General features: G+C 43.3%; 2 protein-coding genes across 7 annotated transcripts in view; one reads left to right on the top strand and one right to left on the bottom strand.

Annotated features, from left to right (window-relative positions):
- Positions 1-17,586, top strand: part of DNAJC3 (DnaJ heat shock protein family (Hsp40) member C3) — a 74,342-nt gene extending 56,756 nt beyond the window's left edge. The window contains exons 10-12 of the mRNA XM_045811091.2: positions 11,234-11,366; positions 12,143-12,291; positions 13,873-17,586. Coding sequence (XP_045667047.1) covers positions 11,234-11,366; positions 12,143-12,291; positions 13,873-14,030 — 440 coding nt within the window. The 3' untranslated portion in view covers positions 14,031-17,586. The remainder of the gene's footprint in view (positions 1-11,233; positions 11,367-12,142; positions 12,292-13,872) is intronic.
- The window catches only part of UGGT2 (UDP-glucose glycoprotein glucosyltransferase 2), a 189,296-nt gene continuing 177,671 nt past the window's right edge, over positions 5,964-17,588 (bottom strand). For 4 of the 6 annotated variants that reach the window (XM_087865039.1, XM_087865042.1, XM_087865041.1 and 1 more), the window contains 2 exons: positions 13,114-17,048; positions 5,964-12,591 (listed from right to left, as the gene is read on the bottom strand). The gene's annotated coding sequence lies outside the window, so the exon portion shown is untranslated. The remainder of the gene's footprint in view (positions 12,592-13,113; positions 17,049-17,588) is intronic. The other 2 variants (XM_087865040.1, XM_087865043.1) reach the window with 2 other exon arrangements.

The raw sequence follows: 17,588 nt of genomic DNA, 5'->3' as shown, positions 1-17,588 counted from the left end.
TCCCTTTAGTTTATTCTTTGTCATCGTTGGTATGTTTGGATTATACATTGGGGAATCTTTCTGAATTATGGTTGATAGAATAAAATGGTTGTTCTGAGTCACAAGTATGGCAATTCAGCAACCTCACGGAGAGACTGAGAATGGGACTGCTAAGTCTCTCAATGTGGAGGGTGGGGTGGGTGCCAAGAAGGCCTGTCTAACTAAAACTGAAGGGTATGACTTGGCTTGTTTCGATTTGAGTTGAAGGTTCAGTAAATGATGTAGACGAGTGATAATCTTACCTAACTAGGCGGAATCGTATTTTGAAATCCTGAGCTAAAATATGAGGGCTTTCTGTGTTGTTTACTGGTTTTATCTTTTTTTTTAAATAAGCAATTTAAAATGATAGGAATATAATGAATAAAGAAAAACAAGGTTTAGGTTTATGAATAATGGAACATGGAGATTTATTAATTTGGGGATTATGACAGAATTATCTGGAAATATATTAGGGGATTCCACTGACTAGAAAGAAAGTAAAGTAATACTATTGCTTGAGGATGCCTCTGAGATCACAAAAAATGGAGGCTCTTCAGATCTGTATGAGTAATTCTTTTCATAGCTCTTGAGAGAAGCAAATGGACATCGAAGCAATACTGAACAGTCGGTAAAGTTCCTTTGAATACAGGGATGATTCAAGTGTCCTTATGGGATTAGTAATTATCCTGGCCAGGACTTAAGCTATGTGAGGACCTGTGGCTATTTTATTAACTGATCCATCTCTGCTTCTTGTGCCTGGCACATAGCAGGCACTCGTATATTTGCTGAAGGAATGAGTGTAGTTTATCAATAAGGTCATAGTGGAAAGAGTATGGAATTTCGAAATAGTCCTGAATTTGAGTCTGAGTATAACATTTATTTTTTATTTTTACTTGTAGGAAAATTCATATAACATAAAATTGGCCATCTTAGCCATTTTTTTTTTAGGTTTTTATTTTAATCACTGGGTGTTCATCATGACAAGTGCACTCCTTAATCTCCATCACCTATTTCACCCATCCCCTCCCCCACCTCCCCTCTGGTAACCATCAGTTTGTACTCTGTGGTTAAGAGCCTGAAGGGCGCCTGCTGGCTCAGTCGGTAAAGCATGCGACTCTTAATCTCGGGGTTGTGAATTTGAGCCCCACTTTGGGTGTAGAGATTACTTTAAAAAAAAATTGTCGGTTCCTTGATTTGTCTTTTTCCTTTTGCTTGTTTTGTTGTATTTCTTAAATTTCACAACAAGCAAAATCATGTGGTATTTGTCTTTCTCTGACTTATTTCACTTAGCATTATACTCTCTGGCTCCATCCATGTCATTGCAAATGGCAAGATTTCATTCTTTATTACGGCTGAATAATACTGTGTTGTAGATATATACCATATCTTTACCTGTTCATCTGTCCATGGGCACTTGGGCCGCTTCCACAGCCTGGCGATTGTGAGTAATGCTGCTATACACGTAGTGCGTGCATTCCCTGGAATCAGTGTTTTGTATTCTTTGGGTAAATATGCAGTCATGTAGTTGCTGGATCGTAGGGTAGTTCTAGTTTTAACTTTTTGAAGAACCTCTGTTTTTAACTTTCTGAGGAGCCTCCGTACTGTGTTTTCCAGAGTGGCTGCACCAGTTTGCATTCCCACCAACAGTGTAAGAGGATTCCTTTTTCTCCATCTCCTCATCAATACCTGTTGTTCCTTGTATTGTTGATTTTAGCCATTCTGACAGCTTTGAAGTGGTAACTCACTATAGTTTCAGTATGCATTTCCCTAATGAGAAGTGAGGATGAGCATCTTTTCAGGTGTCTGTTGGCCATCTGGATGTCTTCTCTGAAGAAATGTCTGTTCATGTCTTCTGCTCGTTTTTAAATTGGATTGTTTTTTTGGATGTTGAGTTTTTTAAGTTCTTTATATATTTTGGATACTAAGCCTTTATTGGATATGTCATCTGCAGATATCTTCTCCCATTCAGTAGGTTACCTTTTAGTTTTGTTGATCGTTTCCTGCATTGTGCAGAAGCTTTTTGCGTTGACGTACTTCCAGTAGTTTATTTTTGCTTTTATTTCCCTTGCCTCAGAAGGCATATCTAGAAAAAAGTTGCTATAGCCAACGTCTGAGAAATTACTGCCTGCGCTGTCTTCAGGACCTTTATGGTTTCAGATCTCACATTTAGGTCTTTAATCCATTTTGAATTTATTTTTGTGTATGGTGTAGGAAAGTGGTCCGGTTTCATTCTTTGCATGTGGCTCTCCAGTTTTCTCAATACCATTTGTTGAAAAGACTGTCTCTTTCCCATTGGACCTTCTTTCGGTTTTGTCAAAGATTAACTGACCATATGACTGTGGGTGTATTTCTGGATTTGTATTCTGCTCCCTTGATCTATGTGTCTGGTGTTTGTGCCAGTACCATACTGGTTTGATCACTGCAGCTTTGTAATATAACTCGAAGTCTGGAATTGTGATGTCTCCAGCTTTGCGTTTCTTTTTCAGGATTGCTTTGGCTCTTCGTGGTTTTCTGTGGCTCCATACAGATATTGGGGTAGTTTGTTCTAGCTCTGTGAAATGACACTGTTGGTATTTTGGGAGGGATTGCATTAAATGTGTAGATTGCTTTGGATAGTGTAGACATTTAACAGTATTTGTTCTTCCAATCCGTGAGCACAGAATGTCTTTCCATTTCTTTGTGTCGTCTTCAGTTTCTTTCATCAGAAAGAACTGTTTTCTAGTTTTCAGAGTACAGGTCTTTGACTTCTTTGGTTAGGTTTATTCCTGGGTATCTTACTATTTTGGGTGCAACTGTAAATGGGATGGTTTTCTTAATTTCTCTTTCTGCTGCTTCAGTATTGGTGTATGGAAACACAGCAGATTTCTGTAGATGGGTTTTGTATCCTGTGACTACTGAGTTTGTTTATCAGTCTAGCGGTTTTTCGGTGGAGTCTTTGGTGTTCTGCGTATAGTATCATGTCATCTGCAAATAGTGAAAGTTTTACTTCTTCCTTACTGATTTGGATGCCTTTTCCTTCTTTTTGTTGTCTGATAGCTGTGGCTAGGATTTCCAGTGCTATGTTGAGTAGAAGTGGTGAGAGCGGACATCCTTACCTTGTTCCTGACCTTAGAGAGAGGCTCTCAGTTTTTCCTCATTGAGGATGATGTTTGCTGTGGGTTCTTCATATGTGGCCTTTATTATGTTGAGGTATGTTCCCTCTAAACCTACTTTGTCGAGGGTTTTTATCATGAATGGATGTTGTACTTTGTCAAATGCTTTTTCTGCATCTACTGGAATGATCATATGGTTTTTATCCTTCCTCTTATTGATGTATCATGCTGTGATTGATTTGCAAATACCGAACCACACTTGCAACCCAGAAATAAATCCCACTTGATGGTGTTGAATGATCTTTTTAATGTATTGTTGGATTTGGTTTGCTAGTATCTTGGTGAGCATTTTTGCATCTATGTTCATCAGCGATACTGGCCTGTAATTCTGTTTTTTTGTGGTGTTTTTATCTCGTTTTGGTATCAGGGTAATGCTGGCCTCATAGAATGAATTTGAAAGTTTCCCTTGCTTTTCTATTTTTTGGAATGGTTTCAGAAGAATAGGTATTAGCTCTTCTTTAAATGTTTGGTACAATTCCCCTGTGAAGCCCTCTGGTCCTGGACTTTTTTTGTTGGGAGTTTTTTGTTTATTGATTCAATTTCTTTGCTGGTAATCCATCTGTTCAAATTTTCTCTTTCTTCCTTTTTCAGTTTTGGTAGGTTATATGTCTCTAGGAATTTATCTATTTCTTCTAGGTTGTCCAATTAGTTTCCGTATAGTTTTTCATAATATCTTCTTATAATTTTTGTATTTTGTGGTGCTGGTTGCAGTTTCTCCTCTCTCATTGTGCCTTTATTTGCATCCTTTCTCTTTTTTTCTTGATATGTCTGGCTAGAGGTTTATTAATTTTATTGTTTTTTTTTTTTCTTCAAAGAACCAGCTTCTGGTTTCATTGATCTGTTCTATATTTTTTAGTTTCTATATCATTTATTTCTGCTCTAATCTTTATTCCTTCCTTCTGCTAATTTCAGGTTTTGCTTGTTCTCTTTCTAGCTCCTTTAGGTGTAAAGTCAGGTTGTTTGAGATTTTTCATGCTTCTTGAGGTGGGCCCGATTTGCTATAAACTTCCCTTTTAGAACAGCTTTTGCTGTGTGCAAAGGTTTTGAACTGTTGTGTTTTCATTTTCATTTGTTTCCATGTACTTTTAAATTTCTTCATTTCCTGGTTGACCCATTCATTGTTTAGTAGCATGTTATTTAAGTAGCATGTGGTCTTCCCAGATTTTTTCTTGGGGTTGACTTCTGGTTTCATAGTGCTGTGGTCAGAAGAGATGCCTGGTATGACATCAGCCTTTTTAAATTTATTGAGGCTGGTTTTGTGGCCTAATATGTAATCTTTTGTGGAGGATATTCCATGTGCACTTGGAAAGAATGTATATTCTTCTGTTTTAGGATGGAATGTTCTTAATATATCTGTTAAATCTGGGGCGCCAGGGTGGCTCAGTTGGTTAAGCATCTGCCTTCAGCTCGGGTCATGATCCCAGAGTCCTGGGATCGAGCCCCACATCCAGCTCTCTGCGCAATGGGGAGTTTGCTTCTCTCTCTCCCTCTGCCTGCCGCTCTCCCTGCTTGTGTGTTTGTGCTCTCTCTGTGTCAAATAAATAAAATCTTAAAATAGATGTGTGTGTGTGTGTACACACACACACACACACACACACATATCTATAAAATCCATTTGTTCCAGTGTGTCATTCAAAGCCATTGTTCCTTTGTTGATCTGTATATTGATGTAAGTGGGATGTTAAAGTCCTGTACTATTATTGTAGTATTATTGATTTGTTTATGTTTGTTATTAGCTATTGTATGTATTGTATGTATGTATTCCTGTGTTGGGTGCATAAATATTTACAATTGTTTGTCTTCTTGCTACATTGTTCCCTTTATTATTATATGGTGTCCTTCTTTGTCTCTTGTTACAGTCTTTGTTTTAAAGTCTAGTGTGTCAGATACAACTATTGCTACTCCAGCTTTCGCTACCATTTGCATGATAAATGTTTTTCTGTCTCCTCACTTTCAATCTGTAGGTGTCTTTGGGTCTTAAATGAGTCTCTTATAGGCAGCATATTTTTAATCCGTTCTGTCACCCTAGGTCTTTTGATTGGAGCATTTAGTCCATTTACATTCAGTGTAATTAGTGATAGATACGTACATATTGCTATTTAATTACTTGCTTTGTGGTTGTTTCTGACGATTTTCTCTGGTCCTTTCTGTCTTTCTTTCATGGCTTGCTGGGGTGTTTTTAGTGATATATTTGTATTTCTCTTTATTCTTTGCATATTTATTAGTGGTTTTTGATTTGTGGTTACCATGAGGTTTGTATGTAACCTCTTCTCCATATAGTAGGCTATAATACGTTGATGGTCGTTTAAGTTTGAATCCATTCTTTCCTGCTCCCCACGTTTTAGGTATTTGGTGTGATATTTTACTCTTTTATTTTGTGAGTTCCTTGACTGATCTTTTTTACAAAATATTCATTTTTATTGCTTTTGTGTTTTCTACCTTCATACTGTCACTTTTGGTCTTTCCACTCAGAGTCCCCTTTAATACTTCATGCTGGGCTGGTTTAGAGGTCATGAACTCTAATCTTTGGGAAAGTCTGTCTCTCCTTCTATACGGAATGATAGCCTTTCTGGGTAGAGTATTCTTCGATGCAGATTTTTCCCATTTAGCACTTTGCAAGCCAGAAAGGAGTGGCATGATATATTCAAAGTTTTTGCTGAAAAATCCACTGATGGTCTTATGGGCTTTCCTTTGTATGCAGCGATCTTCTTTTGTCTTGCTGCTTTTAATATTTTTTCTTTATCACTGTATTTTTGCCATTTTAATTACAGTATATCTTGGTGTGGATCTGCCTTTTTTTTTTTTTCTCCTCTAGATTTTATTTATTTATTTGACAGAGAGAGAGGCAGTGAGAGAGGGAACACAAGTGGGGGGAGTGGGAGAGGGAGAAGCAGGCTTCCCGCTGAGCAGGGAGCCTGATGTGGGGCTGGATCCCAGGACCCTGGGATCCTGACCTGAGCCGAAGGCAGATGCTTAACGACTGAGCCACCCAGACGCCCCTGGATCTGCTTTTGTTGATTTTGTTGGGGGTTCTCTTTGCCTCCTGGATCTGGATGTCTGTTTCCTTCCCCAGATTAAGGAAGTTTTCAGCTATTATTTCTTCAAAGAAATTCTCCAGCCCCTTTTCTTCTTCTGCGACTCCTCTCATATGAATGTTATTATGTGTGATGGAGTCGCTGAGTTTCTTAAGTCTGTTCTTGTTTTGCATAATTCTTTTTTTCTCTTTCGTTCAACTGGATCACTTTCCATTTACTCTTTTATAGGTCATTAATTCATTCCTCTGCTTTTTCTAGCCTGCTCTCCTTCCCATCAGGTGTGTTTCTCATTTTGTTTATTGAGACCTTTATCTCTGCTGTGTTACTCCTTTTCTTGTGTTGATCACCTCACCCGTGTTCTCTATTCTTCTCTGAAGTCCAGGGAGTATCTTTATGATCAGTCATTGCTTTAAATTCTCTATCAGGCATGTTACTCAGCTCTGTTTCATTTACACCTGTGGCTGTGGCCTTGTCCTCTTTCATTTGGGACGAATTCTTCCATCTTCTCATTTGTCTAAGTCTCTGTGCCTGTTTCTGTGTCTTAGGAAAGTCAGCTCTGTCTCCTGTTCTTGAGGCCGATGGTGTATGAAGAAAAGGTGCTGCAGTCCCCTGCTGGGGGTGTCGCCTGTCCCCCAGGGCTTGGCGCTCCCAGGAGTGTCTCCAGTGTGTGCTCTGCTGTTGCATCCTGGCCACTTTATACTTCAGGCCAGTCATTTGCAGAGGCTCTCAGCCTGTTGTGGGCAGTGTTTGGTCCCTGGCCTGAATGTGGCGAGTTTTGACCAGGTGTGCTCTGGTCTGCTTGTGAAATGTGACCTGTTGCCGCTGCCGCTGGAACCAAGCCTCGCACGACTCCCAGATGGGGAGACGCAGTGCCAGCAGGAGTCTGCTGGTCTCGGGGAGGCTGCTCGCCCTACTGGGACTGAGGCAGGCGTGCATCTGAAGGGTGGGTTTTCTGGAGCACAGCGTTCGGGGGCTTGGTGTAAGCAAGTTAGGTGGTGACTGTTGGCGCTGCACTGGTTCCTGCCAGTGGCTCTGTATGGCGGCGGGCCACCAGTTCCCTTGTCCGCGGAGGGGTCTCCCCGTGCATGCTGCCTCTGTGTGTGTGTATGTGCTGTGTGTGTGTAAGGGAGTGCTGGGGTGTGTGTGTGTAAGGGAGTGCAGGGGACAGGGCAGCCTTCTGTATTTAACAGTTAAAACACTCTCTGCTTCACTGTTTGCACAGATATTTGGCCTCCTGCTACAAGGGCCTTTCTGCGTGGCCCTGCCCTCTCTGCTTCTCTGAACCAAACCATGGCCAGGAGGTCATCTCCTGCCAGCTCGGCTGCTCCTCTACCCCCTTCCTTTGTTACACCGTCTGGGTAGTTCTTTTGCACGAGGGCGAGCCCCTCACCTTCAGAGAGCACATGGTTGTGGGGGCTCCCGAAATGGGCTGCCCACCCAAGGCTATTTGCTGTTGTCTTTGTTCCTGTGTCTTCTTCCCAGGAAGGCCTCTGCTTTACCGTCACTGCCTGGCTCTGGATTTCATGGTTCTTGTAACATGCAGAAGATACAGGTTGTCACTCCAGGGTGAGCCCGTATACCCAGAGACTATATTTTGATGGCATTTTCTGTGATGTTTTTCGCCATTGGGCTTTTCACTGTTTGCTTCCCCCTCTCCTCTTGGATTCACGGCGGTATTAGCTCATCTTAGCCGGCCTGGCGCGCATTGTTTTGTATGACATTCTGGACGAGAAGATTGCTGTTCCATGGGCATATTTATGTTGGGGTCGGATGTACTCTTTAAAAGGCTCTCCAAGTCCCCGTACTGAGAACAGACTTTCAGGGGAATGAGGATGGAAGCTGCAACGGGCCGTTAGGCGTGTTAACTATGGGCTGCGGCGCCGTGGTAGCGGGGAGATGGTGAGAAGCAGTGCGATTCTGGATGTGTTTTGAAGGGAAGCTGATCTGGGATTTGCTAAGGGACTGGTGGAGTGAGAGAGGGAAGTCATTTGCAGGCACGCACATCTGTCTCTGAAATGCTGCTTCTGCCCTGGGGAGCGGCGGGCAGGCTGGAAGTGGGAGGACTGATTCACGGGAAGACTTCGCCTGTGGGCCTTGCCATCTTGCCTACTCGCCAAAGTGAGCAGCGCGGTACTCGCTTTACCTCTCTGCTGGGGTCCTTTGGTGTGTTTAAATTCTGGGCGGAACTGCTTTTCCTTGGTTTGTTCCAGGCCTGTTGCAGAGGTCTCCAGTGCCGGTGGGCTCCGTTCTGCGTCTCGTCCTGGTCCAGCAGCCGCATGAGCGGTCACGCCTTATGCACAACTGCGATTGTTTCGAGGCTGGTTCTTGGGCCCCGGCGGGGTGCGTGCGGCAGCTGCACCTGCTTGCTAAATGCTCACCTGAGGATCCTTGGCCAAAAAGAATGGCTCCCAAATCTGCTAGGGCTTCTACTTGGATTGTGGTTCTCTATACTTAGATTTATTCATTATTATGATCCTATTTGCATCTTTTTTTCTGGAAATTTATGAAAATTTCTGGTCTGCTGTCTTCAGTGCGGCCATGGTTCTATTTTTATTTTGTCCTTTCGGTGGGGAGTGGGATGGAAGGGAGGCACACTCCTGCACTTCCCTCGTCTACACTGTTCCTGGAGAATTGAGTCGGGGGAATATGGAAGAAAAAGGATTTGGAAAGTTTGTTTTAGGTTCAGAGGATAGAAAATGAATTGGCTAATATGTAAAATAGATTTTTTTTTCAGGGCTTTAATATTTCTGACTCATTCTACTTTTCGTGGATGCTTAATTATGGTATAGGATAAACATAATTGGATGTTACTTTTTCTTTAAAGATGAGTCCTTGGAGGGTAGAATCTGAGAAAATATAATTAAAAATATCTAGTTTATGTCTATGGAAGTTTTAACATCACCCATATTAAGTTTCTAATTAAATTACCTACCTATAATGATATGAATGTAGGAAACAATCTATAATTTTATATTTTTTCTGGATTGGGAAAAAATGTATCTACCTTAAGTTTTAATAAAAGGGCAGGATATAGAAGACTGCTTTGGGGGAGATACTCTAAACATTTAAGAATGAAAAACACGTTTTAAATGTGGAGTGTGCATAAATAGTAAAATTGCATGTATTGAAACATCTTCCTCTTGTATTAAATTCCTTCAAAGTGTATTTCCTTACTAGGTTGTGATATCAAGTGCTATGGGTAATAATTGTAAAGTAAAACCTCACTACTATGATAGTTTTGTGTACTAAATTGGAAAGGTATTTTATGTTGTCACTGTGGGTTGGGCGACTGTAGTAATGTTTCGTATTAATACTTAATTCATTGAGGCAGGAATTAGGATAAAAGCTTAAAACATAATCCCCCTCCCCTCATGGGCCAGAAGTAGTGCTGGTTCATTTTTCTCTGTAGTGCAGGCTAATTTCAGTAATTCTCCCTTATTTGCAGGGGATACCTTCCAAGACCCCCAGTGGATGCCTGAAACTGCAGATCATATCCAACCCTAGATGTACTGTTCTTTCTTATACCTACATACCCATGATAAAGTTTAACTTAGGCATAGTAAGAGATTAATACTAGAGCAATTACAATATACTGTAAAAGTTATGTGAAAGTGAAATAAGACAAAATATTTTATTGTCCTATACTCATCCTTGTTCTTGGGAAATAAAATGGCCGCTGTCTGCGTGATGAGATAGTGAGGGGAATGCCCTAGGCATTGTGACATGGCCTTAGTCTGCTAGTGACCGTCCAGCAGTATGTCGGAAGCATCACGTGCCTTCCTGAACGCCTTCCAGGAGTAGCTGCTGCCAAGATGAATTCTCAGACATGTTATCCAGAGAGAGGTTTTTTTCCCCACGGTGAAATGCACTTCCATAAAAACTAGAATTTGAATCCAACAGTCCCTTATTTGAGATGTGTGCTTCTCAAGACCACTCCCAGATTGGGTGAATCAGGAGGTCACATGGGACTCAGCACCCAGCTGTACTCAGGCTAAGATTTATTCTAAAAGGATACAAAGTAACATCAGCAAAGGGAAAAGACACGTGGCACAAAATCTGGAGAAAAGCAGGTAGAAGATTCCAAGAGTCTTTCTCTTTAAAATCCTAGGACAAGCTAGAATTCCTCAAGACATGCAAGGTGCTGTCTGCCAGGGAAGCTCACTAGAGCGCCAGTGCCTGGGCCACTCATGAGGGGTTGGTCAGCCAGGCACCTTCTGCCCTGCCAGAGCCCAGATTCCCAGAAAGGAAAGACCATGTTTAACATAAACCACATTGTCTGTACAAACATTGAGGCACGGTGAGCTGTTCTTACCAGGAAATGGTGGGAACGCTCGTGAAGGCCATCTTCTGAGATGCCAGCCAGGACCAGCCTTGCCAGCAGGCCTTTGTAAGGATAACAGGCTCAGGCTTGCTATGTTGACTCTTTCCTACGTGACTTAGGTATCCTGATACCTTGTGTTCCAGATATTATTCTAAAACAAGGCAAAAGGTGTGCTGTGGATTGTTATCAGACTTCCCAGGCCAGGACAGTGCCATCTGCTTTGATCGATAGCTTAAAAACAGTAGGTCTGTAATAGTTCCTGCTGAAATCACTAGGTGACTCAGACATTCTGATTGCTGATGGCTCTGCTTGCTCCCTTTCTAAGCCTCTGATTCTTCTGATTTGTGGACCTGCAGCTGACCATGCAGATTTTCGTTGCCAGGGTCTTATTTTCCTACATAATGGTGAGTTCAGTCGTAGTGATGGAGAGACTGCTTTGTATAAAGTACGGCTAGGAAGGTGTGGCGAAGGTAGTGTGGGAAGGGGGTGTGCGAGTCAACAGACGGCAGTGAGTTTTATTGAGTAAAAAGCTACCTAAATTCAGCCTTAATTATGCCTTTTATAAGCTGGCTAACAAAATCATCACCATCCCTCTTAGGCTTTCAGCAGGAATGGCAAAAGAGTGAAGGGGCTGGGATGGTGACTTGAGTATCAGTCTTACAGAGTAAGTAGTTCCTTTAACATCATTATCTTCAACATTTTGACAGCTATCCAGGATTATGAAACTGCACAGGAACACAATGAAAATGATCAGCAGATTCGGGAAGGTCTAGAGAAGGCACAAAGGCTACTGAAACAGTCGCAGAAACGAGATTATTATAAAATCTTGGGAGTAAAAAGGTGAGTTATTTAAAATTTACATTGTTATTTTTAATCAACTGTTTTAAACCTTATCATTGCTCTTTTTTCTCCTCTGGTTCAGTTCCTTGCTTCATGGAATTTCAGTCCTGGATTAACCCTAACCGTCTTTCAGATCATAACCATCATAAAGTTATTTTGTTACAGGTAGATTTCTTTATAGAGACTAGTACGGCAGCGAGGGGGGAATGAGTAGCTGGTGACAGGTATGACACTGTAGCCCAAGTCGGCCCTAGCCTGGATTTTTTGGGAAAAGAGGAGTGAGCTTTCTTTTGCTGGGGATGGGAAGCAAACTTCTCTAGGCCCAAGAATAAAGTGGTACTTTGAGAATTAACTTACAGGCAAGATCCACCTTCCCCGAGCAAGGGAACCATCAGTCTTTCAGTCAGAAGTCTGAACCAGAACTAAGGAAGCTAACCAGGAAGCAAAATGGGAAGTGTGGTTCAGTCAGAGTTCTTTCTTTTAATGCCAGGAATTGTATCAGGTAGGTTAGAAATTCAGAAAGTTTAAAAACGGGTCTGTGTGGTTTTTTTAAAAAAGAAAACTACGGAGATCAAACGTAATTTCTTCCCATGGAGATTCTGAAGCCTGACCAGCTTTAATGACCGCACGCTAGGCGCCCAGCCTGTGACAACAGGGGCACGGTTACGGTCCCACTGGCAAGTCAGCAGCCCGGTTGTCCCAACTGTCTCTTAGTTTTTGGTGGTGGTGTGTCGGGTACTTCTTGACTAATGTGTATTAATTTTAATACTGCTTAGAAACGCCAAAAAGCAAGAAATCATTAAAGCGTACCGAAAATTAGCACTGCAGTGGCACCCAGATAACTTCCAGAATGAAGAAGAAAAGAAGAAAGCGGAGAAGAAGTTCATTGACATCGCAGCTGCTAAAGAAGTCCTCTCTGATCCAGGTACTGTGTGTGCTGAAGCGGCTGAGTCCGTGGTCGGTGACTTACTAGGTCTGCTCCTTTGCCGGCTTAGAGGCGGTGTCAGATGGGGGCGGGGGGCGAGCTGCTCCGGGCCCCCCGCAGGAGCTGGGGACCGCTTCCTGGCCTTGCGGTTCCGGAAGTCCAGTTTCAGGCCCCACCAGACTCAGGGCCCTCGTGTGCCCAGCGCAGTGGGGAGACCAGCAGACACGGAAGCAGGAGCCGGATTTGACTCCTCTCTTCCTGCACAAGCGACTCGAGCTGTTGGAGCTCCGGCTCTAACACCTACAATAGGAAAGCACAACAGTGAGGGGGAGGTCTTAGGTTCCTTCCACCTCCCCAGATCAATGATGAATTCTTCATCCCAAACTTGTAGGAGCTTGACTGGGAAACTGGGATTCCAGACTGGAATGTACCCCTAGCCCGGGGGCTGCCTGTCTTCTGTGTTCCCCAGGAATCTTGCCCTAAGTCAGTGTTCATTAGATTTCCTGGGTGTTGGAAATGCTTTTATCATATGCTAAAATGGCTAGAAAATGAGAGAGAAGGCAGAGAAACCAGGTAATACTGGACAATGTTTAGACATTTCCAGAGGGAATTTAATATTAAATAACCACTCCTTTTTTGTGTCTTTCCGTGTCAGTAGGAGCTATGACTTTAGCTAGACAGATTCATCAGAAATAGAAGGAAATCACATTTTAATGCCCATTTGGCAAATCTTTTTTGAACATCTGCTTATGCTATGGACTTGAAGCTTTATGATCCTCTGTTCTCAATTATGATCCCGCAAGAGAATAGAAATGTACTTACCGAGTACAGCAGGATGGTCTGTTCGTTCACTAAGCAAATAGGCGCTAGCCTCGGTCTGTCCTCTGAGCTTGCACCGTGCACAGGGGAGGCGGACAGTCACAGAGGCATCAGGAACTGCATTTGCACCAGCTGAGAGTTCTTTTGTGTTCTGTCACTTTTTCTTAGCCCCTGTTCTTACCTTAAGGATGAAGTAGTTCTTTTGGTCTCTGAGGATGTTAGTTTGCTCTCCTGCCCCTCCCCGCCCCACAGTGTTCCTCTGTCCCATCAGAGACCTTCCTTGGGACTGCCGGGCACAGCAGTGCGGGCAGCCTCCTGAGCTGCACACCAGGGACCCTTAGTTCTGCTTGGATCTAAGAGGGAGGCCCAGAAAGCCAATTAGACGCTTGGCCAGGTTGGGACTGCATTGCTGGGGTCAGGGTGGTGACATGGCTCTTTGATCCTAAGAGTGGGACTTTTGGAGGTCTCCTTCTCTGCAATTATTTTTTTTTCCAGAGAAGAATTTCCTTGGGTAGATGCTTTTGAGGCGAGAAGATTCAGGGGGCCTGAATTTCAATGAATTCCCATTGTCAGCCCTGAACGTCCACCCCTTCTCCGGGCTGGGCCTCCTCTAGGCTCTCTCTCCTGAGACCAAGCCTCGGAGCTGGGTGGGAATGGGAGAGCCCAGATTTGTGTACTGTTTTGATAAGAGGAGAGTAAGGAATCCTCCCGCCCCTGTGCTTAGTGAATACCTGGGTCTTAATTTGCTCGTTTCTTTCCTAGAAATGAGGAAGAAGTTTGATGATGGAGAAGATCCGCTGGATGCAGAGAGCCAACAAGGAGGGGGCGGCAACCCTTTCCACAGGAGCTGGAACTCATGGCAGGGGTTCAATCCCTTCAGCTCAGGCGGACCTTTTAGATTTAAATTCCACTTCAATTAAACCAGCTGTTTTTCTGCTCTTATTCCTTAATTTTTTTAAAGATTAAAAACAAAGAAACCTTGTTCCGGGATCCTAATGAAAAAAAAATTCAAATCTTAGTTTGTCCATGACCAAAGAGTTGTTTTAAGAGGAAAAATCGTTCTATCCATTTTAGACGGGAGGTTGATGGGTACGTGGAGGCAGGGAGGCGGAGACCGGTTCTGTTTCTGACAAAGCAGCCGGTGTAAATGCCGGAGGGTCTGGGGCAGGGTCTGCGGGAGGCGCAGCGCTGGCGGGGCTCACGAGGGCTGCACGGGTGCGCAGACTCTCCCCCCAGCCTGCGGGGACGGCGGCGCCCACACGTCCGAGGGAGCCCTGGGCCTCCTGAGAAGGGCCGTGTTGTAGGATTCTTGAAGAGGGCACCGGCGTGTTGAGCTGTACGTTCTTAGGGACGGTCAGTCTGGGTGCTTGCCACTATCTGTTAGAGCCTCCGTGGACGACGCATATGCGTTTCAGCTCCGCTAGCGTGAGCGCGGCTGTCACAGGAGGAGGGACGGAACCCATCTTTTAGAAAACTGCGACCAAGTGGTAGTTGGTGCGGCCAGGTGCAGACTGTGGATGGATGTGAAGCATTGCATGTCGGGTACCTGCAAGAGAACACCGAAGACCACGGACATAGAATTCACCGTAACAACGTATGGGCCCTTTTGTTTAACATGAAACAGATTAAAAGAGGAGTAATATGTAACATAGGTTCAGATAATAGAGCAGTGGTGTTACTTAAAATAAGCTTGACGTGCAGAATGAAATACTTTAACAACTGAAGTTGTGAGCCAAACAATTTCCTGTAACAGGACTGCCTTAGAGTTAAATGTAAAGTTGCTCAGTTGACAGAAGCCATGTACCCCACTTTTAATAAAGGCGGCGGGGCAGCTTCTCTTCCATCCTTCCATCCTGGCCGACCCTCTTGGCCTGTAGTCCCCCCTCCGTGGGACTGTCGGAGGCGGGCGTTAGACAGGAGGCCTGCCCCTTGACCCGACCCTGATGCCTCTGGATGTTCTGCCTAGAAACAAACACACGTTTACAAACCTAGTCAGCTCGGGCTGCATTTCCACCGTCAAGATGGCATCTCTTCTTGGGATACCTTCCTCTTACCTTTTAAGAAATGAACTTATTCAGTCTTTGTATACTGGATAATTTTTTCCCTAAAAACTGAGTGTTACTTTAATCAAGAACATTAAATAATATTTATGGAACTATTGATGCTGCATTTCAACTGTAAGAGAATTACTTTAGATAAGAATTACTACCTTCGTTCTGGAAAGGTTTTTTGTTTGGGCCTCAGAGGATTTTGATGAGTATGGGTCTAATATATTGTTTTTATGAAATCAAGCATTTTAATTTCAGTGGCAGGCAGTGTCCTGATCACGGCAGCCAAGCACAGAGCCTTTCCTTCCGCCATCATCCTGAAACATGCGTGGAGAAAACGTTTTCACACGAGAGACAAAAACCACATAGTGGCGTTGAGCAGAACACCTGTGTGCTTTTCGCATCTATTTAGAAGTTTATTTCTTACCAATAAACAACGCATTTTGAAAATCAGTGACTAGTTTGCAGGTTTCCTTTTGTTTGAAGGTCTCAAAATTCAAGCCAGTGCAGAAAGGGTTTCCAAGGGAAATTCATTTTATTCTTTCATCTTAGTAATCTCATGCCTCCATTTTATCAGCAATATTTTTTGCCAGTCTGGTTCTTTGGCACATGATGTCACTGTGACTGTATTGCGATCTAGCAATGGCCTCTACCTACTTTTTTTAAAGTAAGAATTTTCACAGAGAATCAGAACAAGGACATATGAAATCCCTTGCCTTTCCATTCAGAGAAGACGACGAGAAGTCGCCCCAAGGAGCCGGAGGAGTCAGGATGGTGGCGGGCGGGCCCGGCCGGCTGTTGGCGTGATGTTGTCCATACTGGTAATTGTAACTCCCGTTCCTGAAACGGTACCGTGGATTCAGTTTTGTCACCGTAACTGAAATGCAGTTACCTGCTGGTCCTCAGTGGAGAGAGAGCTATGGTGCCGAGTGCTGGTGCCAGAGAGAGACTCGAAGACAGTGCCGGCCCCTAAGTCCAGCCGCGACGCCGCACCGGCAGAAGGACGGGCCTCCGTGCTGTCCCTCCGTGACCGAGAGAAGCTCCAAGGGCAGAGGGCGAGCCTTCGTCCCACCGGCCTGCTGGCAGCGGTCGTCACGCTACGGAGAGCACGGGACTGAAAGGCATGTGACTTGTTCTTGGGTTCCTCTCACTTGTCAGTCTCCTGGCTCTGGTTTCTGGGGCCTGTGGCTGCCCGGTAACCATTATGGCTCTTTCTGGAAAAGTAAAATCGCCGGGGTACCTAGCTTAGCTGTATTAGATTCCTTTCTTAAACGCCTTCCTTCCTTGTTGGTACAGCTCCTGACATGAAGTATCACTGGTCTGTACATGGTGGGTATTTTCCACAGCAGCAAGCAGTAAACACATCTGCCTAGAAACATGAAGGAGAATACATTTATTGCCCATTTTTGAAACTTTGTGCTTTCTTAGCATGGATAAATGAAAACTTGAAAACGAAAACAATAGTTTATGACTGTGAATTGGATGGACGTAATGCTAACTTTAAAACATCCTTCTCTTTAGTCAGTATTAAAAATTTCTCTTAAATATCAGTATGAAAGCAACTTTTTGGGACTCTGATAATGGAACGTAAAAACTTCCCATAGTTGTTTTTTTTTTAAGGGAAAGATACTGATAACCAAGTAGGAAAAAGGTTAATAGAATCACAATTTGAAATTGGCAGCATTTCCTATTCGTGGTGGAAAATGGAAGATTTCACCTTTAAAAGCATGAAATTGGTCAGAAGTTATGACATTTACCATGAAAAAAATGCAGAAGATGCTTACGTTAAAACCAGCTCCTCAGTCAGGCTGGGTTAGAGCCGCTGGCCTTAAAGTATAGGGTGCTGGCCACGGGCCTTGCCGAAGCCCTGAGTACCGTCCGTGGTGTGACCTAGAGAAATTCATGCAACTTCAGTGAATGTAGTGGACTTTCCCATATTTATAAAGGAAGGAGCAAGGCAAATGCTAATTTGTCAATGAATACGATCCTTATTCTAAATCAGATCATTCCTTTTGTTAGTAGCAGAGTCTATTCTGCAATTGCAAATGATATTAATAGGTGGGGATTTTTTTTTTTACTGGATGATCTCATTTGCTGAATGACTGAAGAGTACAGTTAGCCACTGCGTGGCTTTATGTATAGGGGCAGGTGGTGTTGCACTTGTCTGCGGTGACCCTCTTGCCTGCAGTGGAAAGCAGAGTGTGGAGGAGGAAAAACGTGATGTTTGAGAAGTTAAACTATTCCTACTGTAAGGCTCTTGCTGGTTCTGAATGAGACAAGACTAATGTAATCCATCTCAATTTAGTGTTTTAATAAAAAAAGAAACTGAAAATTAATTGAAATGGGTCTCAGATATGTCTGCAAATATGGGTAATATTTTTATGCCTGTGTATTTTCACATTTAATAAAAATATTTATGGTCAAATCAGT

The sequence above is a fragment of the Ursus americanus genome, chromosome 10, assembly GCF_024610735.1.
Source record: "Ursus americanus isolate L20-20 chromosome 10, mUrsAme1.1.p, whole genome shotgun sequence".
NCBI lineage: Eukaryota > Metazoa > Chordata > Mammalia > Carnivora > Ursidae > Ursus > Ursus americanus.
The sequence above is the reverse complement of the archived record's forward strand: the minus strand, read 5'-3'. Positions and strand labels throughout refer to the sequence as shown.